A 16,683-nucleotide genomic window follows, 5' to 3' on the forward strand; every position below is an offset into this window, starting at 1 on the left:
CGGGTGTGTGTGTGTGTACATGTGTATGTATGCGTGTGTGTGTGTGTGTACATGTGTATGTATGCGTGTGTGAGAGTTTTTAATCTTTATATTTTTACACTGCAGTAATGACGTAACAGTTATGTATAGATAAAAACTTTTATATGATAATAAAAATGCTACAAACTTTTTATCAGAGTTTGTGATATTATTGTGGTATTATGATGTAGAGTAGTAATTTGGAGTGTTGTGGAGCAGTGTTGTGGAGCACTGCTGAGGTGCAGTGCTGAGGTGCAGTGTTGTGGAGCAGTGTTGTGGAGCAGTGCTGTGGTGCAGTGTTGTGGAGCAGTGCTGTGGTGCAGTGCTGAGTTGCAGTGCTGTGGAGCTGAGGTGCAGTGTTGTGGTGCTGAGGTGCAGTGTTGTGGAGCAGTGTTGTGGAGCAGTGCTGTGGTGCAGTGCTGAGTTGCAGTGCTGTGGAGCTGAGGTGCAGTGTTGTGGTGCTGTGGTGCAGTGCTGAGGTGCAGTGCTGTGGTGCAGTGCTGTGGTGCAGTGCTGTGGTGCAGTGTTGTGGAGCAGTGTTGTGGTGCAGTGCTGTGGAGCAGTGCTGTGGAGCAGTGCTGTGGTGCAGTGCTGTGGTGCTGTGCTGAGGTGCGGTGCTGTGGTGCGGTGCTGTGGTGCAGTGTTGCGGTGCTGAGTTGCAGTGCTGTGGAGCTGAGGTGCAGTGCTGAGTTGCAGTGCTGTGGAGCTTAGGTGCAGTGCTGAGGTGCAGTGCTGTGGAGCTGAGGTGCAGTGCTGTGGTGCAGTGCTGAGGTGCTGTGCTGAGGTGCTGTGGTACAGTGTTGCGGTGCTGAGTTGCAGTGCTGTGGAGCTGAGGTGCAGTGCTGTGGTGCATTGTTGTGGTGCTGTGGTGCAGTGCTGAGGTGCAGTGCTGTGGAGCTGAGGTGCAGTGCTGTGGTGCAGTGCTGAGTTGCAGTACTGTGGAGCTGAGGTGCAGTGCTGTGGTGCAGTGCTGAGGTGCTGTGGTACAGTGTTGCGGTGCTGAGTTGCAGTGCTGTGGAGCTGAGGTGCAGTGCTGTGGTGCATTGTTGTGGTGCTGTGGTGCAGTGCTGAGTTGCAGTGCTGTGGAGCTGAGGTGCAGTGTTGTGGTGCTGTGGTGCAGTGCTGAGTTGCAGTGCTGTGGAGCATTGTTGTGGTGCAGTGCTGAGTTGCAGTACTGTGGAGCTGAGGTGCAGTGCTGTGGTGCAGTGCTGAGGTGCTGAGGTACAGTGTTGCGGTGCTGAGTTGCAGTGCTGTGGAGCTGAGGTGCAGTGGTGCTGTGGTGCAGTGCTGAGTTGCAGTGCTGTGGAGCATTGTTGTGGTGCAGTGCTGTGGAGCTGAGGTGCAGGGCTGAGTTGCAGTGCTGTGGAGCTGAGGTGCAGTGTTGTGGTGCTGTGGTGCAGTGCTGAGTTGCAGTGCTATGGAGCTGAGGTGCAGTGTTGTGGTGCTGTGGTGCAGTGCTGAGTTGCAGTGCTATGGAGCATTGTTGTGGTGCAGTGCTGTGGAGCTGAGGTGCAGGGCTGAGTTGCAGTGCTGTGGAGCTGAGGTACAGTGCTGTGGAACAGTGCTGCTCAACAAATGCTTAATTGCTAGTGTTTAATGATCAGACTGTTGAAGTTGAACATGTAGATGTGTGTGTGTGCCTCAATGCAGCTACAGAATAATAAACAGTTTACAGTGAAAGAGAAAAAGAATAGAATTGTGTAGAGAATCTAAATCACATGATGCTGCTGCTTCCATTTTATTGTTTTATTTGATCTTGGTGTCCAAAAGCAGAGGCTCATTTTACTCCTCTTTTCTCTTCTGTGACTTTCTGCAGCAGCTTAAACACAACATGCAGCCTTTCATCACCACTGTGACAACAATCACCATGACAACCAGCAAAAACCCAAACACATCAAGGCTGTGATACTGAACCCAATTCAGGTTATGAGCAGCTAACCGTAGATGCTCCGCCCCTTTATGCCTCATGACATATTCTGTCCAATAAACTGCGAGATCCAGCGGCGTTATTGGTTGATCGTTGTGAAGAGCAGATAATTTCTTCATCTTTTCTTTATAACTGCAGGAGAGAGAAAACATTTGAATTGTGTAAAAGCGAAAAGAATCGGATTGAAGCTGCAACTACAAATAAGATTTAAATCAAATGAGTGAATTTAGTTCACATACAGCAATAAAATCCCTTTGATATTTTATCACTGTTTATAGAACAGCATTACAGATCAACAGTCACAAGACGGGTTTAAAGAAGAACAGAAGAACTCAGGATCAGTCAGAGTTGATGTGGTGAGGAAAATGTCCCCGAGAGAAATTCGAGTCTAAACACTAGCTGGAAGGTTGTTTCATAACTTCAGGAGAAAGCTCAATCCCCTGCTGCAGCTCGATCTCCACACATCACTGACGGAGGTTCCAACACATCAGTGTGAGACTGGACGTGTTTACTGATTAAAGCAGGGGTGATGAGCTCATATTTCCTGGTTCTGATGAGGGGTCTTGCTGCTGCGTTCTGGATTAACTGAAGCTTCTTTAGGATTTTATTCGAACATGCAGACAGTAAAGCGTTACACAAGTCTCATTTTAGATGCAACAATGATCTGTGTTTTCGGTAACAATTGTATGTAACATCATATTTCGTATCTTAGCAATATTTCGGAGATGAAAGACGGCTTTCCTAGTAATAATATCTACAGGAGCTTCGGACGAAAGCCTGGAGTCACACCACGCGCTTTTATTGCTGCTCAGGATCAGAATCAGGTTTAATGCCCAAGTGTGTTGGACACAAGGAATTTGGTTCCAGCTGTTAGTGACTCTCAAAAGTACAGACGTGATGATCCCATGATGAGACGAAAGACCACCCAGAGTTTGTTCTATTCCTAGTGCAGTTTTCTGAACATGTTCAGCTTCTATTCAGCCTGAAATGTGTGTTTTCTCCACAGTACATTCACGTTTGAATATTTTCCAGTGGCCTGATTGAGGTGCGTGTGAACTTTACACCACGTTCACTGCCACGTTACGTGTAGCTGAAGATGTTCGATTTTACCTGCGGTGAAGGAACACTGCTGACTTCAGACGAAAAAGTGTTCATTAATCAGACACTGGCATAATCAGACTCGCATCTAATTAATTAGACACTGGTCAGACCCACAGGTGGTATACTAGTATATTCAGACCCACATCTAATTAATCAGACACTGGTATAATCAGACTCGCATCTAATAAATCAGACACTGGCATAATCAGACTCGCATCTAATGAATCAGACACTGGTATAATCAGACTCGCATCTAATGAATCAGACACTGGCATAATCAGACTCGCATCTAATGAATCAGACACTGGCATAATCAGACTCGCATCTAATGAATAAGACACTGGCATAATCAGACTCGCATCTAATTAATTAGACACTGGTCAGACCCACAGGTGGTATACTAGTATATTCAGACCCACATCTAATTAATCAGACACTGGTATAATCAGACTCGCATCTAATGAATCAGACACTCATATAATCAGACACATTACTGTCTACAAATCCAAAAATCGTACCTGCTGTCATTGATGACGGTATTTAGGGCGTTGACTACTTCATCAGCTCTAATGTCATAGAAGTTCAGGACCACACCCACTCCCCGACTGGCCAATCGCTGCACATTATCACCCTGTTCACCAAAGAGTGGCATCATCACCATGGGAACAGAGTGACAAATCCCCTCATAGATACCATGTGAGCCACCATGGGTAATGAATGCTTTTGCTTTCGGGTGACCTTCAACAATAAGAACAAACAAAGAATATTCTGGAACAGGTCTAAAAACCCAACAGTGTGAAGCTCTTTCATCATCAGAAAAACACTGAGGAACACTGATGACTTGCCCAAAAGGTCGTTCTGAGGAAGCCACCTCATCAGCTTCACATTCCTGGGAACTTCATGAGGAACTACACCTGTGTATCTCCACAGCACCTATATATGTATACACACACACACACACACACACACAAATATTATGTATGTATATATGTGTTTAGCACTATAGAGTGGATGCAGAGGTGAAAAGAGTAATAAAATATTCTACTCAAATAAAAGTTGCTGTAACTTCAATGAAATTTTAATTAAGTATAAGTTACAGGTCTACAATTCTACACAAATTACTAGTTACTTTCTTACCAGCAGGGGGCGTAGTGGGGGATTCTAGTGTAGCTCAAAAAGGACAAGGGGATTAAAAGGAACCCCTTCCAAATTAAAGTGCAATAATAAAAAAGAAAAAGAAAAAGACTAGAGTGGATGATTGGAGTTTAAGCAAAAAATAATCTGTGAAAACATCATTTATGATAATGAGAGAAATCTCAAATCCAGATTCAGAATTCAGGGAGTAAATACACACATTGAACTTTCAGCAGCCTCTGCATCACTGCTGTCTGTCTGTCCGTCTGTCTGTCTGTCTGTCTGTCTGTCTGTCTGTCTGTCTTTCTTTCTTTCTTTCTTTCTTTCTTTCTTTCTTTCTTTCTTTCTTTCTTTCTTTCTTTTTCTTTCTTGAGTTTTGCACGTTTTTCCAGGAACATCAATCAAGGTGCTCTTGCATTAATTTGATTTATTTATTCGTTTACTCTAATTGATATGTTTTAAAATGTATTTGTGTTTCAAACTGAACTAAAGGAAAAGTTAAATTAATCATTTTAAAAACTACTTTGTAAGTATTAATAAAAACACAAGAGTGCATGTGTATGTAAGTATTTATAAAAACGTGTGTGTGTGTGTGTGTGTGTGTGTGTGTGTGTGTGTGTGTGTGTGTGTGTGTGTGTGTGTGCGCGCGCTCTTACTCTTTGGGGGATTCTGCTGAAGGCTTGGAAGAAAACTGCTGCTTTCTCCTTTGGCATCGCTGGAACTAATGAGCCGAGTGTGAAAACTATAAATCCATGTTCTGACCCTTTCACAAACTCCAACACCTCCTTTACCACACACACACACACACACATGCAAAGAATACATACATGCATAATAAAATACATAATGAAAATGAAAATCAACAGCACTTTGTGGTCTGTGTTCCTGGTGTGTGTGAGTGTAAACAGTATTACAGAGAGGCACGTGCACTTAATGCAACACTCATTACCATGCAGTTCCTCCTCCTTACCACTAGGGTAAGTTCATCTTACACACGTTCCCACATCCACAAATGAGCCACTGAGGAAGAGGTTTGAACTGAAAGCTCAGGCCTGCTGGAGGCTTTGATGAGGAACTTGGTGAAATCGGATGTTCTCTGAGTTGCTGAAGTGCTGAAACTCCGCTCATTCCAGTGTCGCTAAGTAACATCGAGCTGAGCTTTGCTTTTCATTACATTATTAAAGGTAGAAAGAAATGGAGAAAAACTAAATGCAGGCTCATGTGGCTGTGTGCGGTGGGAAGGTCCTCTGGTGTAAAAAAGGTGAGCAGATTCTCCTTACTGATTGTTTCTGTGTGTCCAGTTCTGGAAGCTACTGTATGCTTCTGCAGTTCTTAATATTATGTAGGATTTCAGATGTTCAGGTGTTGAGAATGTGGAGTAATTCTAGAAGTTCAGATGGAGGACACAGTTTGTTGGTACACCAGCATAGAGGTCATGGGCTGCTGATAGACTGAATCCTGTCTATTGAAGTGTTTGAGATAATGTTAGTTCTTCTGAAGAACAGGTTTTTATGCTTTCCATGGTGCTACGTTGGTTATTTTATATTGGACAACCGTTTCATGGTTGCGTGACATTTTGGCATTTCAATTCTTAAATATATAATAAAAGAAAATGTTACCGTTTAAGGTGCGATTTCTTAGAACACGGTTAAATATTGAAGAATGGATAACTGTGTGTTTCACTCACCGGGTCCAGAGGTCGACTAACAGCACAGTTCAGTCCTCCAATCAGCACGGTGTTCGGGGCGAGTGGTTTGGGGAACTCCAGGGTGAAGTCGTATCTCAGCAGCCATATGGCGGCTGTGTTTAGGATCTCCTTCATGCTGATGCTGCGCTGCAAGAAGCGTGATGCCATGTCATCGAACCCCCAGTACAGCAGTTTACACATCACTGGTTCCAGCATGTAGACCACCATGTTAAACACGCGCTCAGTAAAGCACATGCGATCAGTAAGTTTGGAGAAATAGCGGGGGACGTAGGAAGGAGGGTCAGGACAGGCCGTGGCGATCGCATCCATTCCGCACGGAAGGCCACGGAGCATGTAGACAGCAGGCAGAGACAGGTTAAAGGCTAAAATGGCTCCAGTTGGCATCACGGGGTCCGTCAGTACCGCGTCAAACTCCTGTTTGCGTAAAAACTCCACCAGCTCATGGTTAAATAACAAACTCTCACTAGTGGACATGACCAGATTCATGATCTCTCTCATGTGCTTGATTTTCCCTGAGATTCTCTCGATCAGCCCTGCAGTAGAGCCCAGCAGAGAATTGTTTGTCATGCGGGTAAATAGATCCTGCGTGTAAGGAACGGGAAACGTTTTGCTCATGTAGTGCTTTCCAGAGTCCAAACGCATGCTGACCTCCGGCATCACCACTAACACCATGTGGCCCCTGCGACCCAGTTCCTGCACCACGGCCTTCACCCCGGTCCAGTGGCTCCCGTCCATTGGCACCACCAGCAACTTCCCGCTACCGTTTCTCTCTCTGGGTCCTGCTGTGCTGTAAGAACCCCCAGAACCCACAGAGGTTGTTGCTTCAGAGCCACCGATTCTCTCCAAGCCGTCAGAACGGTCCGAAAATGTCCCTTCAGTAACGCTGACCCGAGCCAAACCTGAACACAGCAGCAGAGCAACAGACTGATACAAAGTCCACCAAAACACCATGATTAGATTTTGGTGGCCAAATTCAGGTCTTTTGTTTCCTCGCTGTCTTTCAGCCCAGAGCAGTGTGAACAAGCTGCTCCAGTCTGGTGTTTATTGTGGGACACACCAAAGTCCACACATTGAACATTGACCATGTGTGTGTTTGTGTGTGTGTTTTTGGGGAGTGGAAAAGTGGGTGTTAAAAAATGTTCTTCCTGCCTCCCTCTAATTCACCGCTAAAAGATTTCTACAGAAAAATAAACCATGGTGGTAAAAAGTATCTAAGAGAACATGCTAAAATCTGGTGTTTGACCATGTGACAGACTGGGAATATAAGAGTTCAGACAGTGTATATAAACCGAACTCCTCTAAAAGAAGGGATGTGATGTTTGTGTTTCTTCTTCCTTTCAGATAAATTTAAAGTGACCACAAGAAGCATGGCCTTAATTGCATTTTTTTTTCCTCAAACTCATGATGGGACACTGCTACGCTCACCTGGACTAGTACAGTATGAGATTTTTGACCACTTTTCCGGAAAGATTTTCCACTAGATTTCATAGTGCGGTAGTAACGTCAGGTACCGATGTAGGTGAGGTGAGGAGACCTGGGGTGCAGTCTGCGGTCTATTTCAGCCCAAAGGGGTTCCGTAGGGTTGGAGCTACTGAACAGGAGATCAGGTAGGAGATCTTCCTCTCCAATCCATATCTTCATGAAGCTTGTGCACATCTCCATGCTGGAAAAGGCCAGCCTCTTTTGTGCCTCCAGATTTATGGTAACAGTTTGGAGAAGAACCTATGGTAGGAAAGGTCTGATTATCCCAATGCTTCTATCCATACAGTGTAAATGTAGAAGATTTGTGTTTATGGAATGAGGTGTTTGTTGGAAACTTCCATGTATTTCTGATAGAAAGGACGTTATTTATTTAAAGGTTTATTTAATACATGGACATGATATTTTATTTTTGTAACACAACAGACATGTTCACAATGCAGCTTGACAGGCCACAGCTGATCTAAGGAGGAAACCTGGAGAGGAACGTCTGAGCGTCTGGACGAGTTAAAGCAGACATCACTGCGTCCGACTGCTTTCAATCGTTTCAGTAAAAATATGAGGGTGAGTAGTGCTAACACCTGAACTCATGTCCATCAGAACCCAGAAAGTCACTGATTACTGCTTCTAGCACTGATTCTGAAGATCATCGCCTGCGTCATGTCTGCGTTGAGTAACAACCAACTGTAATCAGAAAAATCACATACTTTATGACAGTAATGAATTTTCCGGTGTCCATGTGAAGCTCCTCTAACGCTAACCGAAACCGCTAACCGAGACGCTCCCCACCTTACGAGTTGCGTTAGGAGCGATCGTTCGTAGCACAAATTTGTTCGTAAGTTGTTACTGTGTTCGTTATTGACTACGCAAATCTTCTAATGATGTACGAGCTATAAATACTATCAAATAAACCGTGAAATATAATCAAACTAATCGAAATTCTATGTACAATATTTTGTATTAAGTAATAAAAATGGATAAAAAGTCCAGTGCGCAACACGTGGACTCGTTCCGGTCGACGACTAGCTCGTGCCGGCTCGCCTCCGTTTTCATGGGTTTCGACTCCGAACAAATTTCACTTTAAGGACTCTTTAAAGTGAATTTGTAAAGTGGGGAGCGTCTGTTCAAATGCGACCAACATGCAACAGCTTTCTGTTACTGGCACAAATCTCTCTCTCGGATTGTACCACAGACGTAACACGGATTTTATCGTAGCGACGGGGAAGAGCGCGTTTCGCCATACTTGGTTTAAGAAACTGAATTTAGGGCTCGTTAGTAACAACATATTCGTTCAATTTCATTCTTAAAAAGGTTTCGTTTTAAATTCCACTTGGTGAAACCTGCAGAACCTATTCTTCTCATTGCCTTCTCTATCTAATAAGAACTTCTTTCCATGATATTCCTCCATGACGACTTTGAGAAGACGCCGGTGTTCACTGTCGGATGCGTGTTGTACCTCACTTTTGTCACTTTTGCATCAGATTCTGAGCTCGTTTTTAGAACATGTGCATAAAGTTCTCATGCTTCTGACATAGTCCTACTTTCATCACTGGATTTACCGAGGAACTCACGTTTTCCCCATAAGCAGGATGCCGGTGTTGGTAAAACAGAGTAGACATGATTATATAAAGTGTTTTTGCTCATCAAGATGACTACAGTTACACAAACACAATGAGAAGGAGTGATGATCCACGCTTGTTAGGTTCGAGATGCTCGCGTGTGAAGGCGTGTGAGGGGTCTGCGACGCGGCCCTAATACTGCTTCTCTGCGGCGTGTTTGTGCTGGTGTTTCTGCTGGTGAGTGTTGCGTGAGCGGGCGTGTGAGGGGTCTGCGACGCGGCGCTAATACTGCTTCTCTGTGGCGTGTTTGCGCTGGTGTTTCTGCAGGTGAGTGTTGCGTGTGAAACGTTTCCTGCACACGGAGCAGGCGTACGGTTTCTCGCCCGTGTGAGTGCGCTGGTGCTGCTGAAGATGACTCGCACGGTTAAAGCATTTCCCGCACACTGAGCACTGGAACGGCTTCTCTCCGGTGTGGATGTGCTGGTGGAACTGGAGGTGGCTCTGGTGAATGAAGCTTTTTCCACACAACGTGCAATGGTAGGGTTTCTCGCCCGTGTGAATGCGCTGGTGAGTCTGGAGATTATTCTGGTGATTAAAACTTTTCCCGCACTCGGAGCACTGAAAGGGTTTTTCACCGGTGTGAGTGCGCTGGTGCTGCTGAAGGTGACCGAGGTGAGTGAAGCCTCGGCCGCACTGCGTGCACTGATACGGACGTTCTCCTGTGTGGATGCGCTGGTGCTGCTGGAGATGACTCTGGTGATTAAAACTTTTCCCGCAGTGTGAGCACTGGAACGGTTTCTCTCCAGTGTGGATGCGCTCATGCGTTTGCAGGTGGCTTTTCTGAGTAAAACTCCTCCCACACTGTGTGCAATGGAACGGTTTTTCTCCGGTGTGAATGCGCTCGTGTCTGATGAGAGTGCCTTTGTTACTGAAACTCTTCCCACACGACGAACACTGGTGCATCTTCTTCCCCGTGGGATTGCACTGGTGTAACTGGAGAACGCTCAGCTGAGGAAAACCTTTCCCGCAATCCGAGCAGCGATGGAGTTCCTGCTGTTTTTGTCCATTAGTGGCGCTTGCGCTCTGAGAACCCGAGGACGTCTGCTGACTACCGGAACTCCTGGTTGGCATCAGAGTCTCAAATTTAATCTCTCCAGAATTCAGCAGTCTCAAATACTCCTCATAGTGGCATCTCCTGACGTGTTTGTGAAAGTAGACTTGAGAAGTATAGGATGCTGGACACAGAGAGCAGGAGAACACTTGGGTGCTGTTCAACCCTAAACCAGAGAAGAAAAAAGAAAGAAAATATATATCAATGCCCTACGCTCAACACTTCTATTTGGTAAAGTTCTAGAAATATTAAGATATATTAAGATAAGACTGCAGATAAACAGACAAAAGATGATGAAATTTTGATTTAATAATTCTGATAATGAAAAGGAGTATAAGTAGGGGGTAGGGAGTATGAGTAGGGGGGTAGGGGTAGTAGGGGTAGGAGTATGAGTAGGGGGTAAGGTGTATGAGTGGAGTATGAGTAGGGGGTAAGGGGTATGAGTAGGGGGTAAGGGGTAGGGTGTATGAGTAGGGGGTAAGGGGGAGGAAGTATGAGTAGGGGGTAAGGGGGAGGGAGTATGAGTAGGGGGTAAGGGGGAGGGAGTATGAGTAGGGGGTAAGGGGGAGGGAGTATGAGTAGGGGGTAAGGGGGAGGGAGTATGAGTAGGGGGTAAGGGGGAGGGAGTATGAGTAGGGGGTAAGGGGTAGGGTGTATGAGTAGGGGGTAAGGGGGAGGGAGTATGAGTAGGGGGTAAGGGGTAGGGAGTATGAGTAGAGGGTTAGAAGTAGGAGTGGGGGTGGGAGTATGAGTAGGGGGTAAGGGGTAGGGTGTATGAGTAGGGGGTAAGGGGTAAGGGGTAGGGTGTATGAGTAGGGGTAAGGGGTAGGGTGTATGAGTAGGGGGTAAGGGGGAGGTTGTATGAGTAGGGGGTAAGGTGTATGAGTAGAGTATGAGTAGGGGGTAAGGGGTAGGAGTATGAGTAGGGGGTAAGGGGTAGGGTGTATGAGTAGGGGGTAAGGGGGAGGGAGTATGAGTAGGGGATAAGGGGTAGGGAGTATGAGTAGGGGGTTAGAAGTAGGAGTGGGGGTGGGAGTATGAGTAGGTGGTAAGGGGTAGGGAGTATGAGTAGGGGGTAAGGGGTAGGGTGTATGAGTAGGGGGTAAGGGGGAGGTTGTATGAGTAGGGGGTAAGGGGGAGGTTGTATGAGTAGGGGGTAAGGGGGAGGTGTATGAGTAGGGGGTAAGGGGGAGGGAGTATGAGTAGGGGGTAAGGGGGAGGGAGTATGAGTAGGGGGAAAGGGGTAGGGAGTATGAGTAGGGGGAAAGGGGTAGGGAGTATGAGTAGGGGGAAAGGGGTAGGGAGTATGAGTAGGGGGTTAAAAGTAGGAGTGGGGGTGGGAGTATGAGTAGGTGGTAAGGGGTAGGGAGTATAAGTAGGGGGTAAGGGGTAGGGAATATGAGTAGGGGGTAAAGGGTAGGAGTATGAGTAGGGGGTTAGGGGTAGGAGTAGGAGTGGGGGTGGGAGTATGAGTAGGGGGTAAAGGGTAGGAGTGGGGGTGGGAGTAATAGTAGGTGGTAAGGGGTAGGGAGTATGAGTCGGGGGTAAGGTGTATGAGTAGAGTATGAGTAAGGGGTAGGGAGTATGAGTAGGGGGTAAGGGGTAGGGAATATGAGTAGGGGTAAAGGGTAGGAGTATGAGTAGGGGGTTAGGGGTAGGAGTAGGAGTGGGGGTGGGAGTATGAGTAGGGGGTAAAGGGTAGGAGTGGGGGTGGGGGTAATAGTAGGTGGTAAGGGGTAGGGAGTATGAGTCGGGGGTAAGGTGTATGAGTAGAGTATGAGTAAGGGGTAGGGTGTATAAGTAGGGGGTAAGGGGTAGGAGTATGAGTAGGGGGTAAGGGGGAGGGAGTATGAGTAGGGGGTAAGGGGGAGGGAGTATGAGTAGGGGGTAAGGGGTAGGAGTATGAGTAGGGGGTAAGGGGTAGGAGTATGAGTAGGGGGTAAGGGGTAGGAGTATGAGTAGGGGGTAAGGGGTATCAATGCCCTACGCTCAACACTTCTATTTGGTAAAGTTCTAGAAATATTGCAGATAAACAGACAAAAGAATTAAATTTTGATTTAATAATTCTGATAATGAAAAGGAGTTTAAGTAGGGGGTAAGGGGAAGGAGTATGAGTAGGGGGGTAGGGAGTATGAGTAGGGGGGTAGGGGTAGGAGTATGAGTGTAAATTGTGCTACTGTTGGCTGAAGGAGGAGAAGGAGAGGAGGAAGACGTCTACAGAGACAGCAGGGAAAGGAGAAGTGGAGGAGAAGTGGAGGAGAAGTGGAGGAGAGTGGAGGTTCGGGTTGGTACTTTAAATGTTGGTACTGTGACTGGTAAAGGGAGAGAGGGAGCTGATATGATGGAGAGGAGAAAGGTAGATATGTTGTGTGTTCAGGAGACCAAGTGGAAAGGGAGTAGGAGCAGGAACATTGGAGGTGTTTAAACTGTTCTATCATGGTGTGGATGCTTTTAAACCAGGAAGTATTTACTAGATATGAAATCCGCTGCTAACTAAAGTGTGCTACAATTACAATGTGTACGTAACCATTTGCAAAGCACTTTTTCTTCCAGAGGTAGTGAAACGCGATGCTGAGATCTTTGGCGTATTCTTCTCCATACCACAGCAACAGCTCTTGTCCTGGTTCAATAGGTCGAGAGCAACGGTAGAAAATCCCACCTCGGTACTGAAAAGCCACCAAATTCTGCTCTTCATCATTACGAGCACAATTCACGTACCTGAGAGGATGAGGAGCAGAGCGAGAGAGAGAGAGGAGGTATAGGAGAGTCGTGAGGAGCACATGGTGGCAGACGGAGATTTAGAAGATGGTTGAGATGTTTAAGAAGAAAGGTTAACAGTTTTGAGTTTTTCACCTCATCCAGTTAGCGTGTACTTCTCTCTTGGCGTCGATGTACTGCTCACACTGTCTCCTGTTGGATATCTGAAAAACATAATGACGACGTGTTGTAAAGTTTGTGCACCCCTGACCATCACGTCTTCATGTTTTGGTCTCATTCCAGATTTATTCCCTTTCCTGTTGGAATGAGCTTCACTCGTCTGGCCAGTCTTTCCACTAGCTATGAGTGACTGGGGTTTTTAGCTGTTTTCACCACATTTTGATTTAGAACGTCCTGAAGGACACAGAGGAACATTTCATGCTTTTTGAAGTAAACTATTTGCTAATTAAACCTCGTTACGCTTCTGCATGTTGCCTGCAAAAATCCGTTTTAATCTCCAGTAGATAATGTGAAATTACCACCCATGAGTAGCCGCTCTTCATTGCTTCCTCTCGGTCCACCAGCTCTCCTTCATATGGTCCAAAGTGCACACCTACCGGGACCGTTCCCCCCGTGTTAAACACTCCCAGGCCTGCGTCTGGAATATCAGACTTCCGAATTTCCAGAAACGGTGGTAGAGTTTGCCTGGCTCGATCCCAAACCCCGATAAGAACAGGAGTATCGGGGATGAAGAGCGGTGGACCGTGAAGTTCACACTTATTAATGAAGAAAGATTTGCAAATCTCGCAGTCTGGAGAAACAAAACACAACATGGCAGAAGCACTGAAACACTTCAGAATAAAATCTTGTCCATGTGGGTATTGACCATATCCTTCATGATGTCCACGACTTTAATTACTGCCAGGTCTAAAGTTCTCAACGCTAATGAAGGCACTAGATGTTCTTAACGCTAACGATTTCTTTTTAATATCTGGTTCTTACAGAGGTAATCTTCATCTTCAGCTTCTTCGTCATCTTCCTTTTTTATAAGTTTCATCTGGAATTCTTCATTGTGCTGCTCTGATGTTTCTCCACCTGCAAAGTCAGAATTGAAACCTTTTATAAAGTTCCTGAAAAAAAAGTCAATTACCAAACAAAAAACCGCCGCCCTACGCAAGTTATATTCATCCCGAGGTTCCTCTTTAAGAGGCGTCTCCAATCCGCCGTTGTCCTCGTTCACAACGATGACGCGTCCCAAGAAGCCAGACGTCCCCTCGCCGGAGGTCAAACAGGTCTCCATCTCCACATCCTCACAAAGCTGAAGATAAGATCAGGTTTTAGATTTAAGATTTCTTTTGTAGCTGTAGGAGAGGTAGCCTTCTGATCAGGTGTGTGTGTGTGTGTGTGTGTGTGTGTGTGTGTGTGTATACGTATACTTACTCACAGCTTTAGAACATGGTCCCTGCTGGAGATCTATCTACTGACTGACTCTCACTCGGCCATGAGACGGCGCCCCCCGGAGCAAAGAGGTTTAGGGGCCTCGATCAAGGGCCAAACCCTGGTGGCTTGGTGTTGCTGGGGTTTGAACCCCCGACCTTCTGATCAGTAAAACTTGATGCCCCACTGCATACTGGGAGTAAATAACCAGAGGAAAAAAATCACCACCATCAGTGGGTACTTGTTGGAGTTGCTTGTGATCAGTGATCTGTTGCTGGAGCTGGAGCTTCTCCTGGAGAACCACAATTCACTCCACAAGCAGAACAGAGGAAATTCCAACCAAATCCCACTGATTTAATCATCTGAACAATTGTTCTCCATCACACCGGATCTGTTCAAGCAGACAGTGTGTGTGTGTGTGTGTGTGTGTGTGTGTGTGTGTGTGTGTGTGTGTGTGTGTGTGTGTGTGTTAGCCGCTGAGCTAACAGATGCACTGTAACTCACCGTACAGTAGACAGGAGTCTCAGTTCCAGACTTTCACCTGAATCCGCTCTGTCTGTGACTCTGTCTGTGACTCTGTCTGTGAATCTCGTGCACAAACACACTGTCGCTAAACTGCAGAAACCCGCAGTGTTTCCGTGTAACAGCGCTGAGATCCAGAGCTCTGTGTTATATACACACACACACACACACACACACACACACACACACACACACACACACACACACACACACACAGGAGATGGCACTGCCCACTCTGCACCCGTGCCCGATGTACGCTGCGCATGTGTGCGCATGCGCTCTGCGAACTCGCCTTGAGACGCAAATCAGGTAGCGCCCGTGCCGCTCGAGTTTTTATTGCGCATGCGTGAAACGTTTGTTCCGTTATCTTTGTTAATGGTGGTAAACACATAAAAAAATACAACAGCAACTTTTAAATGAACCGAAAAAACAAAAAAGTTATTTTACTGTACCGTGCACTACTGTAACCCCCCCCCCCCCGAAGCTCTTTACTTGCAGACTTCCAAACACAGCTCACTGGCGACACCCGGTGTTGAAAACATGGAAGAACATTCAGCATGACAGACATGATCTTATATCAGCCTGACCTCAGCTGATCCCAAACCTGAGCTGATCCCAGACCTGAGCTGATCCCAGACCTGAGCTGATCCCAGACCTGAGCTGATCCCAGACCTGAGCATGAGGAAACAGTAATTTAACAGAAAAGTAATCTAAGGGTAAGTGTATTCCCTCTTAAAGTTCAGTTTATTATTTATTTAATAATTTCTGATTACAAAATAATAAATAAACACTAAATAATTTGATGGAAACAAGTGAAAATAGTTTTTAGCAGTTATTCTACAGCTGGTGCACGGATCTGTCCTCCTCATGAGGAAAAACATCTGGATCTTTTATTAGTGTTTAATTTCCCTTAGATTATATTGAATGTGCTTTTTATTGACCTGCCCTCCTCCTGCCCCTGCTCACATGTACATACATGCACTGTAGCCACCTGTGTTTTACATTCACACATTGACATGACCATTAAATCTGCCAGTTAAATCATTAGCAACATTACGCACACTGGATTTGGTGTTTTGAGCTTTTTTAATAATAAAAACTGCCACCGTGATGTCTATTCTTCATCTCTGTCAGGAGTAAACAACAAACATGCTGATTTGACCTAACAATTTTTTCCCATCTATTCGTGATCACAGGGCTTTGAGGGCTTTTCATCCTCTGTGGATGTCCATCTATTTTCTCATATGATGTGGATTTAAGACTTCAGAAAGTCAATGAAGGTCTTAACAACAAATGGTACAACCATGATGCTGGATACGGTGAGACGACTCTGACCACTCATTCAAAACAATGTTTATCTAGAGGAACTCTGACGAGAAGCGTGGAGATGTTTAGGAGAGATGCAGTGGAGTTTATAACCCGATTGTTTAACAGGATTCTGGAAGGGGAGAGGATGCCTGAGGAATGGAGAAGGAGTGTGCTGGTACTGATCTTTAAGAATAAGGGAGATGTGCAGACCTGCAGTAACTACAGGGGAATTAAGTTGATCAGTCACACCATGAAGTTATGGGAAAGAGTAGTGGAAGCCAGGCTGAGAGAAGAGGTGACCATCTGTGAGCAGCAGTATGGTTTCATGCCGAGGAAGAGCACCACAGATGCATTGAATATTTTCTAATTGAAGAGAAAAGAAAACAGGTCTCTTATTAAAATGTTCATTTTTGCAAACATCAAAATAGAAATAAAAATAAAAAAGTAAATTTAAAATGACAACAACATCTGTGTTTCTTGTGCAGAGCTCCAGAGTATAGCAGGTGGTGTGTCAGTAATAATGGTCCGTGGGGAAACACAGCACTCCGTGTGGAGTTAAATGGACTAGAATAATGTTTTATTTCTATTTAAATTACTCAAATTACCCTAGGAATCGTTTCAGCCCAAAAAGAAATAAACATTTATCTTTTTTTTTTTATGTACACACACACACACACACACA

The 16,683-nt window shown here is 45.5% G+C and overlaps 3 protein-coding genes across 8 annotated transcripts in view; 1 reads left to right on the top strand and 2 right to left on the bottom strand.

Moving 5' to 3' along the window:
* Positions 1-4,101, top strand: part of stx10 (syntaxin 10) — an 11,524-nt gene extending 7,423 nt beyond the window's left edge. Inside the window, exons 8-10 of one of the 2 annotated variants that reach the window (XR_014535265.1) lie at positions 1-3; positions 1,835-3,403; positions 3,532-4,101. The exon at positions 1-3 is cut by the window's left edge and continues 128 nt beyond it. The gene's annotated coding sequence lies outside the window, so the exon portion shown is untranslated. Of the gene's footprint in view, positions 169-1,834; positions 3,404-3,531 lie in introns of those variants that run through there. The other variant, XM_083551422.1, reaches the window with a different exon arrangement.
* LOC310731656 (UDP-glucuronosyltransferase 1A1-like) lies at positions 1,750-7,303 on the bottom strand. The gene is made up of 5 exons (XM_083551409.1): positions 5,868-7,303; positions 4,837-4,965; positions 3,892-3,979; positions 3,565-3,784; positions 1,750-2,077 (listed from the first exon to the last, which is right to left on the bottom strand). The coding sequence occupies exons 1-5, from the start codon at positions 6,837-6,839 to the stop codon at positions 1,801-1,803; spliced, it is 1,686 nt and encodes a 561-aa protein (XP_083407535.1). The 5' UTR covers positions 6,840-7,303; the 3' UTR covers positions 1,750-1,800.
* A 411-nt stretch (positions 7,304-7,714) lies between these two features.
* On the bottom strand, positions 7,715-14,913 carry LOC310731653 (uncharacterized protein). Of its 5 annotated transcripts, none has more exons than XM_083551395.1 (8): positions 14,676-14,913; positions 14,175-14,364; positions 13,908-14,052; positions 13,737-13,829; positions 13,274-13,545; positions 12,891-12,958; positions 12,565-12,755; positions 7,715-10,203 (listed from the first exon to the last, which is right to left on the bottom strand). In XM_083551395.1, exons 3-8 carry the CDS (start codon positions 14,032-14,034, stop codon positions 9,209-9,211), a joined length of 1,746 nt encoding a protein of 581 aa, XP_083407521.1. In that variant the 5' UTR covers positions 14,035-14,052; positions 14,175-14,364; positions 14,676-14,913; the 3' UTR covers positions 7,715-9,208. The 5 variants fall into 5 exon arrangements, with proteins under 5 accessions (XP_083407521.1, XP_083407525.1, XP_083407524.1 ...); XM_083551399.1 differs by having other exon boundaries at positions 13,277-13,545; positions 14,676-14,862; XM_083551398.1 differs by having other exon boundaries at positions 14,179-14,364; positions 14,676-14,860.
* Between the last annotated feature and the right edge of the window lie 1,770 nt (positions 14,914-16,683).

Source organism: Silurus aristotelis (assembly GCF_946808225.1).
Source record: "Silurus aristotelis genome assembly, chromosome: 9".
Taxonomy (NCBI): domain Eukaryota; kingdom Metazoa; phylum Chordata; class Actinopteri; order Siluriformes; family Siluridae; genus Silurus; species Silurus aristotelis.

Bases quoted from the DNA above. Each gene is read 5' to 3' on its own strand.
- LOC310731656 (XM_083551409.1), bottom strand. From the start codon at position 6,839: ATGGTGTTTTGGTGGACTTTGTATCAGTCTGTTGCTCTGCTGCTGTGT. The intron at 3,785-3,891 runs GCAAGTCATCAG...TTATTGTTGAAG, and splicing joins TCCTCAGAACGACCTTTTGG to GTCACCCGAAAGCAAAAGCA. The intron at 2,078-3,564 runs GTACGATTTTTG...TCTCTCCTGCAG, and splicing joins ACCGTCATCAATGACAGCAG to TTATAAAGAAAAGATGAAGA.
- LOC310731653 (XM_083551395.1), bottom strand. From the start codon at position 14,034: ATGGAGACCTGTTTGACCTCCGGCGAGGGGACGTCTGGCTTCTTGGGA. The intron at 13,546-13,736 runs GTAAGAACCAGA...TTGTTTCTCCAG, and splicing joins TGAAGATGAAGATTACCTCT to ACTGCGAGATTTGCAAATCT. The intron at 12,756-12,890 runs GTGAAAAACTCA...TCATCCTCTCAG, and splicing joins GTACACGCTAACTGGATGAG to GTACGTGAATTGTGCTCGTA.